General features: G+C 37.0%; 1 protein-coding gene across 1 annotated transcript; it reads left to right on the top strand.

Moving 5' to 3' along the window:
* Positions 1–635: 635 nt before the first annotated feature.
* Positions 636–10,068, top strand: LOC117433580 (uroplakin-1a-like). Its single transcript, XM_034909492.2, has 8 exons — positions 636–696; positions 3,922–4,021; positions 5,057–5,257; positions 6,009–6,083; positions 6,303–6,410; positions 7,076–7,255; positions 8,037–8,120; positions 9,069–10,068. Exons 2-8 carry the CDS (start codon positions 3,956–3,958, stop codon positions 9,114–9,116), a joined length of 762 nt encoding a protein of 253 aa, XP_034765383.2. The 5' UTR covers positions 636–696; positions 3,922–3,955; the 3' UTR covers positions 9,117–10,068.
* The last annotated feature ends 661 nt before the right edge of the window (positions 10,069–10,729 follow it).

Below are 10,729 nucleotides of genomic sequence, written 5' to 3'. Positions count from 1 at the left end.
CGTATTTGCTTTGCAATTGTTGTTTTGTTTCCGTTTTTCATGACATCATTTGATTTTTAATAAATAAATAACACACACAAAAAAAATGATATGTGTTTTCACCAGCAGGGGGCACAATAGGCAACGAAACTCTGATTTTAAGTTACTTTTAAACATTTTTTGTAAGTGAAATTTTATATACTTAACACAGAAACAGGACCGGAAGGAAATATACAGCATATATTAAAAAAAACAAACAAAAAAACAAACAAAAAAACAAAAAAAAACCCCGCTAGTTGGTGTTTTTAAGCGTTTATCTATAATGTCTGTATTTCACTAAAACATTAAATACATAAAAAATACGAGTTTGAAGATAACTTATTCAAGAACTGTACGCTTGTATTCATCTTCCGGGAGTGTCAAACTCCATGGAGTGTGTATATTTAAGATACACGACCCTGCTACGAACACGCGACAATTTGTGTATTTGGTGACCCAACTTTTAAAAAAATTGGTAAACGTAGTGCGGAAATACAATCAATAGCGTCAATAACAAATAATTTCAACGCTGCTCATATCATCGTGTTTGGCTCCAGATCCCCTCTGTACCGCCTACCCACATTTTCCCTTTCTCCCTGTGACATCATACGGGTAGATTGTAATATACCTGCAGCAGGTGTGAGCTATCAGAATCCCTCTCGGAGCGGTATCGAACAGGTGAGAATCTTTTCAATCAATAGGCGCTGGCTACTTTGGAGTTATATAACGTGATAATATGATTTTTTACGATTCTTTTTAAAGTCAGAATTGCATCGTGGTGTTGTCTGATACATTTGTTGTCACCGTTTCTTAACTATATATATATATATATATATATATATATATATATATATATATATATATAAGTTCCCTTGAGAAAGATCTGTACAACACATCGAAACGTTGGGGCAGCTGGCTCTTTGAGCTAATATATTTTTAATTGATTATTATTGTTTTAAGTTTGGTTTTCCCATCTCTCACTCCGTGGTTGTAAAATAGTTACTCTCTTAGTATGTATGTTGTTCCTGAATCACTAAACCTCAAGCAAAAATAAATAAATAAATAAATAAATAGTAGTGGAATATAATTAGATTTGATGGATGTTTCTAGTTGTTTTAATGTCATATAATAAAAACGATTTGAAGATACGTGGTGTACTATGTGTGAACCGTTTTGGGATTGCAACTAGATAATACGTTTACAGTAGAACATAAATGGACTATTCTGTGTATAAGTGCAAGGTTAAATACTATTGGAACTATTGTTACCATCGGGGTCTCAAGACAGCCTCCTGCCGAGTGGATTCGGGGTGTAATGCCATTCCAGGGCGTGTCTGAGAATGGCATGATAAGATTCTCCACCAGATAATAATACTAATTACAATGTGTGTGTGTGTTTTGTATAACCCACCCAATACTCGTACATTTCCTTAAGGAAACAATTGAAGTTTTAATGAAATATATTCACTTTAATAATACTCCCCCCCCCCCCCCTCTTTTTTTTCACTGCGCGAAATGTTGAATTTGACACTTAAATTTAAAATATATATATATATATTTTTAATGATACAAATACATTTCGTTTTAAAATTAGTGTCAGTGTTATTTGATAACATTTGACTAACAGTATAAATACTTTTAGAAGCAATGGATTCGCAGGACTGCGTGTTTTTAACGTTATGGATTTTTAAACATAATTTTTTTAAAGGGTTATGCAAAGTAATATCTTATATGTTCCATAATAAAAATAAACATCTCTTGCTGTTACTGGAAGCTAGCTCTCTTGCATTTTCTCATATTCTTCATCATTTTATCATTAAACCACCAGTATACTTACACGGGGGTGTATGGGCTATTTTAGCTGCAAGACAGTTCACATAGTTCTTGCCTCTTGAACTGGTTAGGCAGGTTGTTCCTGTTAAATGTATCACTAAGCTGATTGTATTTCTTCTAAACAAAATGTTGGTTTCCTTGCTGGTAGTTTTAATGTTTAAATCTGTGTATGTGTGTATTACATCTACACTTTGACAGATGTTTAAAAAAAAAAAAAAAAAAAAATCCCTTTCCAATTTCAATAAAACCTGGCGAGGACCTTCTATAGCACAGTAGAGTAAAGAATTTGGAGATCTGTGGAGGTGTCCTGTCTGTCTGTCTGTCTGTACCTACATGTGTTGCTCTTGACTTTCAACATAACATGTCTCCATAATTGCGGTCACATGACATGCTTGTTTCTAAGATGGTCGTCTATGAGTTTTAAGATGCTGGCTTCGAATGGTTAGGTACAAAGTTGTAATTCATTAGAATAAGTTTTGGCCATGGGTATGGTTCATTAAATAAATGACCGTTGCTTTTAGGTTTAAGGTTATACAGACCAAATGCTTTCAGATATTTTCTTCAAATGTGATGTCCTTACAAAACAGTACTATAGTGTACAACAGTACTTTTTTTGCTGTATTTTGTAGTAATACTATAGGACATCATAACAGTGCTATAATGTTTTATAGTAGTACTATATACAGTAAAACCTAAAGGTATGGCATTTCATGGTATTTTGAAATAGTACTATTAGACAGTACAGCTCTACTATAAGCTACAGTGATACACAGCACATTAGTACTGCTGTAGTACTTTTTCTAAGGGTGTACAGCTGCATTCTATGATACTCTCCTTATGGGAGGCTGTGTGGTTAAAGAAAAGGGCTTGTAACCAGGAGGTCACTGGTCCAAATCTCGGCTCAGCCACTGACTCATTGTGTGACCCTGAGCAAGTCACTTAACTTCCTTGTGCTCCGTCTTTCAGGTGAGACGTTGTTGTAAGTGACACTGCAGCTGATGCATAGTTCACACACCCTAGTCTTTCGGATAAAGGCGTCTGCCAAATACATTGCAGAGATTCCACGTACTGAACATTGAATTTCAACTGAGGCATTGTAAGGCTATGAAGAACTGTGCCTGTTAACTTTCTGGAATGTTTTGACATGGGCAATTTTATTATTTTTATAAATTAGTTTTGTGACAGTTTAGGTGAATGTTAACTTCGTACACTGCTAGTTGTTTAATGCACCACACAAATAGAACTATGTAAATACCACGTTTCCCACAAAACATTGGTGAGGGTCACCATTATTATTATTATTATTATTATTATTATTATTATTATTATTATACATGGTGGTGGTGTGAGACCCCTGCATAATAATTAGTTTGATGATAAACCTGCTAAACAAACTTTGCCACCAGTACATGAACACAACAAAACACAGCCAATACCAAAGAAACAACAAGGCCTGCAGATTTAATGTTTCATCAACAGCAGACAGGGATACCTTTGTGGAAGAGCAGAATAACGCAAGTACTCTTAGAAAAAAAAATAAGCAACATAAATTTAGCAGGAAATTGCCTCAGCCACATGCCCTCCGCGGGACGTTAGGCAGTTTAAACTGACGGCCCTCAGAAAGAAGAGGCTCACCATCCAACTCCACCCTCAAAAAGAAGCCAAGCAAATATTCTACTCCGATTCTTGGTAACAATAAATGTAGTCCCCCCCCCCCCCCCCTCCCCTCCCCCTCCCCCTCCAGATAGAATTACAGCCTTATTATGCATAGTTATTCCTTTTAATAATAACAATTCACAATGCTTTCTCTTGGGGTTCAACTATCTGGTGCTAATAATGCTTTGGTTTCACAAATACATTTATGATAACTGTCAGGCTGAAAAAACCCCCAAAATAATCAAGACCAAAGAGATCCCGTATAGCACAATCCATTGTGTAACTAATCACTGGGCAACATTTTTAACTATCTTGAATAAATCGTAGCTTTTTGCCAGTGTCCATGTCTGCTTAGCTTGAGGTAACGGTTCGTCCTCTTCTTAATTCATTTGTATTTATTTTATTGTCCATCTAGGTTAAGCTGCTGAAAAACCAAATTGGAGGCAGTTATGGCAGCTGGAAATGGAAGCCCGGCTCTCATGGGCATTTTGATTTTTGGAAATGTGATTATTGCGGTAAGTTCCAGGGAAACTGTAGGATCAAGGCTGGGTTGAAACCTGGAACCCAGGATGTGAATGGTAGCAGATTCAACTGACTTGTAACAGAGTCGGTGAAAGTGTTAATCTAAAGTAAAACTCTCTTTAAACTACAAGGACAAATGGTTCAATATTTGGTGTTTTGGGTCTTGTTTTACATCCCTAACATGTTGCCTAATGGGAGATTTTATTTCAATTATCAACACTTCTCCTTTATCTGACATGACTGCTAGAATTAGGGTTTCAGTGAAACTTCATGCCTCCAATGTTGAGTGATTTTGTTTTTTACGGGATTTTAAAAAATGTTGCTCGGCAGGACTAAGAGAAACAGTCACCAAAGGGCCTTGCCCTTACTTTGTGGCTGGATTTGTATCACAAAGATAGATGATAGTATCTGGTAAGTAGATTCAGGTAGTCAATGCAGCAGTTTTAATCAATACATAAACAGCTGCTTTAGGAGACGTGTCATTTCCTGTCCTGCTGTTCCAGAATGTCCTCCCCTGTATTAGTGGATGTGAAACCTTTTGTTATCGTAAGCTGTTCACTGAAAGCATGACTACCACCCATCTGTGCCATAAAAGTTGCTTCAAGTCACCTGCGTACAAACCAGGAAACTCTTCTCCTAAGTATCATTTTAAGAACTCTGTATTGCCTTTTTTAAAATGTAATGAGACTGTAGGTTGTTACTCTACATGCAAAAGCAAAACAAATTGTTAACAGAAAGGCATCGATGTTGATATTAAAAGGCAGTTTAATACATTTATGAACGATTCCATTTGGCCGATCTGTCTCCGGTAGCTGATTGATCTCAGAACTTTTGTCAAGTTGAGTTTTAAAGGATCCCGGTGATTCTGCCTCAACAGCAGGACTAGGTGACCCATTCCATACCCTCACAACTGTTAGAAATGTCTCCTACCCTCTGTCCTAAATCTATCTCCACTTCATTTCCAGCTAAGGTTATATCTCTATATCTTCTTATTTATTTATTGGAAATATGATTTCTGTCTTCCACAGCTTTGTGGCATAACACTGTTTGCTGTAACGATATGGGTAACCGCCGATGGATACGAGCTGTATCCTATCATGGCTGTATCCGGAAAGGATGACGTCTTCGCTGGAGCTTGGATTGCCATTTTCACTGGATTTGCCTTCTTCTGCACAGCAATCTATGGGATTTTTGCTGTCCTTAAGGAAAGCCGCAGCATGATGTTACTGGTCAGTACAGAGATATTTCTACTGGATGCATCCACTGTGATGTAACATTTCATTTCAAGGCTTGTGGACCTTTTTGTTCATGAGTTTCTGCGATGAACAGGCAAGACTGCTAAATGGCTTGTAGACCCAATAGCGTCACTCCCTGCTTCAATTAATTTGTCCCAATATAGGGTGTGTACATTTCTTTGGGATATTCTTGCCCATTATCAATAGCTGACTCCCATCGATTCTGTTACCTGAGATATATTATTTGTTATTTGCGACCAAGCCATAAAACAAACTTCTCCCTGTGTGTCTATATATGGAGATAGATAGGCCAAATATATATATATATATATATATATATATATATATATATATATATATATATATTTCTTTCTTAGCAGACGCCTTTATCCAGGGCGAAATTGTTACAAGATATCGCATTATTTTTACATACTATTAGATTTTATTTTTTTTTACACATTATTTTTACATATAATTACCCATTTATACAGTTGGGTTTTTACTGGAGCAATCTAGGTAAAGTACCTTGCTCAAGGGTACAGCAGCAGTGTCCCCCACCTAGGATTGAACCCACGACCCTCCGATCAAGAGTCCAAAGCCCTAACCACTACTCCACACTGCTGTTATGGTGGTCCACTATGAAAGGCGCTATATAAAATAAAGGATTGATTGATTGATTGATATAATTTGAGATTGTGTGAGTATGAATCATTCTTCCTAATGCTCTGTTCTTTGTTCATTTTAGTATCTGATATTGATGGTGATCATCTACATCTTCGAGAGTGCCTCTGCTATCACTTCGTACACCCACAGAGATTATGTAAGCGCTGGCAAACTCATTTTCTTGGCTGATGGGGATACCAGATTGAATCTCCTCTAAGTTTTATTATCCCCTGGCAACCATTATCAATAGTATCTGCAGGGTACAGGCACAGCAATGATTTAACATACTAAATCTCTTTAGCCTAGGAAATATAAAAAGAAGGGAAAGAGGGGACTTGATTGAAGTCTAGAAACTGAACAATTTGTTTCTTTTCAGCTGGTCGCCAACAGCGACTTCGTTAAGAAGCAAATGCTGCAGTATTACGCGGATAACAGCGAACCTGGCCGTCGAATCACCACTGTGTGGAATCGAGTCATGCTTGATGTAAGGAATCCTTTTTTACGATTTGAAGTATTGCAAGCTTTTGCACTGCTTTGTCCAATAGCAGTGATTGGGGTTGTGCATCAGACAGGTAACTTCAGGTTCAACGCCCAAGTCCTCTATATGAATGTTTTATTTAAAAATATATACATTTATTTATTTGGCAGACGCCTTCATCCAAGGCTGTTTGCAGGTGTTACAGGGCAGTAAAGGGTTACATTGCAAGCTTAATATTAAATACAGTGTAGTTTATAATAAGTGTGTTAAAGTAATAGAGATAAGCATACAATATTGTAGACCTTGTTTGCGTGTTAGAATCATAAACATATATAATATTGATTGATATTCTAAGATTGTCATTGTTAGAAGCCCAGGAAATTTGCAAAATGTGTTTTAATCTGTATGATGGTGTGGTGTATTCTTTCCATTTTGAAGCACCATGAAAAATAATGATTGAATCAGATACAACGTGTTGCACCTCCTTGCCATAAACAAATTGAACTACCTCCATATGAATACATTTGTTTTAGGTCTGTTTTGAAACAAATGTTTTTGTTACTGCGAATGCTTCTGACAGCACAGGGAGTTCTGTGTAATTCAGTTAGAGTAAGGGGGGGTGGGGGGGAATATGTGTACTGAATTAAATAATCATTTTTCTTTATTTTCAGCTTAATTGCTGTGGTACGGATAGTGCTCTTGACTGGGTTGATTATACCTCAACCTTCAGGAACCAATTCCCAGTGGAGGACTACCCCTGGCCTCTGAACTGCTGTAAACGCAAGGCAAATTATGAAGTGGTCAACCTGGATGCCTGCAAGATTGGAAACCTGGACTTTATGAATGGAAACGTAAGAGCCTGTAGTGACCCTTTCCATTAATCGTCTCTATTTACTGTGCATTTACACGGTAGTTAGTCTCTCTGAACTTTACTCGGGGTCTTGGACCAATGCTGTGACGATTTGATAGTGAATCAGCTGATATGCAAAGAGCTTATATCAATTTTGGGCAACAGTTTACAGTAAGCATCACTAATGACTGTGTGTGTATTTACTGTAGTTACTTATTACATACATGTGTACTTATGCACAACTGCAATGTTATTACGCATAGTTACCGTGAACTTAATGTGCATTTTGTTTTGCATGCTATAACCCTAATCCTATCCCTAGCTCTTGTATTTGCATATGTCCTGCAAAATGATTGACTTGTCAAGTACATTGTAACTATGCATAATAACACTGCTGCTTTTCTGAGTCTTTACACTTTTACTGTAACCCTAAAGGAATGTCTAATAAGCTATTGCTTTTGCAGACTTGTATTGCGTTTGCACAAATTCTGAATAACTCCGTACAGTTCTCTTTCGTTATTTCAAGATTCAAGGACGGTTGGACCAGGTTGATTTGAAATTGCATTGTTATTATTTATTATTATTATTTATTTCTTAGCAGACGCCCTTATCCAGGGCGACTTACAATCGTAAGCAAATACATCCATTATATTTTACTGAATAACCAATTCACAGTTTTAAATATTTCCGAAAGTCAGATCGTGAAACGAGGAGAAAGCGCTGTATTAAACAAAACCAAACGATAAACAACAAGGTGACCGAGTTTATTATTTGTTTTGCAGGGTTGCTTTTCCCACATCGAATCAGTCTTTTCTAGGTATGCCTGGGCTGTTTCCTGGTTTGGATTTGCTATCCTCATGTTTACGGTAAGCAAATGTGTGTTTTTTTTTGTTTTGTGATAATGGTAATGGTTACTCTGCTCTGTAAACAAGTAGAGCTTAAATATGCAGGACATCTGCCAAGAGCACTGTTGAAACGTTGTTTTATTTTCCAGAGCAAGACATTTTTTTATTTCTTATACTATTGACCAATGGGTTGTAAAACTATGGCCAAAACTTTAGCATCATCACCCTATAGAATTAACTATTTTTGCTTCATAAAGTCGAATGAAACCTGCTGAATAATGTTACGTTAACATATTGAGTTACATACTGCTTCCATATTTATACTGACAAAAAAAAAATCACTTTGTAGTTTCTTTGATTACATGATGTTAAATAAAAGATCTAAATTATATTCATATAGTTTATTTTTTTATTATGTCTCAATCCTAAAATGCTAGGTGCTGCAAAACTTTTGGCCATGGCTGTTCATGCTACTATATAATTTGCTAGTCTCTTACAAAAACAGATCACATGAAAGGGATTCATCTAAACTTACAGAAACAGACCAATAATGACATTTTCTTAGGCACTTATTTTCAGAAATAAACACTGACGTGATAGATTTCAATGCTTTATTTGGTGATGCAGACACATGACAATATTAAGGACCGAGGACTTCATTAGCCTCAGCCTTGTTCTTCGGAGGAATTGACATTTGTAGTTGGGACTGGCAGGACAAAGGCTGCCGATGCTAAAAATATAGAATGATTTAGCAAAGGACATGGGCTGCCATGGCTAAGCCACCTCCCCCTGTTGAAGGAGGTTGATTGACAAAAGGCAAGAAAGGATAGTTATGTAGCCAGATGAAACAAGCAATATTTAAACGGACCCAACCCGACAAGCATTGCCCAGGATGTGCACCCCTATGCTAAATGTGCCAGTATTTGCCATGTTTGTTTTTCGTTAAACTGTATTTTGCTTTCTTTTTAGGCTCTGGTGATGCTGTTGGCTATGGTGTACTATGTCAAGCTCAGATAATGATCTCCACCTTTCCATTCCAGTCCAAGATTTTGTAAATAAACAGCAAGAACAGCCTTTTTTTTGCATGATTTTTAATTACTCGAAGGATCCAGATTATGTTATCCAGGGATGTATTCCCTCAAACATTAAGATAATAATTTAGTGCCATTTCTGGAAGTTACTGCAAGGCTGACATCTTCCCCCTTCCTCATTTCCACCATTTTTGTTTTCTTCTTGTGTTTAAAAGCAAGTCTGTATAAGTATTCACACACAAACCCCTCACCATGCAGAATAACAGTTACAAACTGCTGTCAGGCAAGACACAAAATGTTGGATTATGCATTAATTTTTGGATTGCAGATATGAGATTAAAGACCAAAGGGGTGTCTAATTTTAAATGTTGCAAAGTTTATACACCATGACTTAGTGTTTTCTTACTGTACAGGTTTTAAAAGATCACCAATTGAATTGAATCTTGGTGCAATTTAGCCCCCTTTCACTAGCTGCTGGTTTCACAAACCCTGGTTTAACTCTTGCACTGATGTTAATTTAGGTATGCTAGTCCAAGGCTAGCACTAATCGTGGTCTGTGAAACAAGCAGTTTTTAAATCTGCAGTTTTAAAGTATGCTTTACAAATTGAATTTACGTAATCAGAGCTACAGAAGAGATTAGGCTGTTGCCTTTTTTTTTCTTTCGTGAAAGCACATCAAATCATGTAACCGGTTTTGGTGAAAATATTGTGCTGTCTAATCCTAACACTGCAAAATGTGCTTAATGTTAATTCGACACTTCACAACATCACGAGACGGAGAGTAATATTTGTTTATTCAGTGAAATCCAATGTTGTAACTTTGCGTGTGGCATCGTGCTCTCTGACTTCATGCAAACCAAAACTACTGTACTACTTTTGTTTGTTTCTATATTGTAATTATATGCTGTAATACACTAATAAAAGTGATTGAGACTTAACTGCTCCTACTCGTTTTGTTCAGTCAGGAAACTCCTGCAATATTTATTAAAACACAGAATAGACAGCACTACTACATTATACCTGTCATCTTGCGGTACCCCAGTGTAATTTGGGGGGGGGGGGGGGGGGGGTCGGGGGGTCTCATCTGTAGTCCGCTCGCATGCAATTCATTTGCACATGCCTATTTATATCTCGTCTGCCATTTCAATGGCTTTGCTCCAAACCTATACAGTGCATCTTTATTTCTTGTATAAGAATATGTTGCTGAGTATCTTAACTTTCATATATCCTAATATCAGGTCTGTTATACAGCATCAGTTGTGCTGGAGACAGTATTTGGCACCTAGAGTGCCAGATACTGCTAGGAGACATTAGTTAGCAGGGAATCCTGCCCGGAGACACTATTTGGCACAACACCGGATGGAATTTCACAATAATGAAGGACTCTTTCTTATGCCCAAAAAGCCTGGATGGGGCTCCTTTATTCCACCTTGCTTGCAGGGCTGTCTTTAAATAGGTATAACCTAAGATTTACTGGTTTACACGCAATCCATTCTGATTCCTCTATAGATAACTGTGAATGAAGTTATTGAAGGGCCATGTACTGTCTCAATGCGGCATATCCCTCGTTGATGGCTCAGGTATCAAAACGTTCTTAAT

The sequence above is a fragment of the Acipenser ruthenus genome, chromosome 38, assembly GCF_902713425.1.
Source record: "Acipenser ruthenus chromosome 38, fAciRut3.2 maternal haplotype, whole genome shotgun sequence".
Lineage (NCBI taxonomy): Eukaryota > Metazoa > Chordata > Actinopteri > Acipenseriformes > Acipenseridae > Acipenser > Acipenser ruthenus.
The sequence above is the reverse complement of the archived record's forward strand: the minus strand, read 5'-3'. Positions and strand labels throughout refer to the sequence as shown.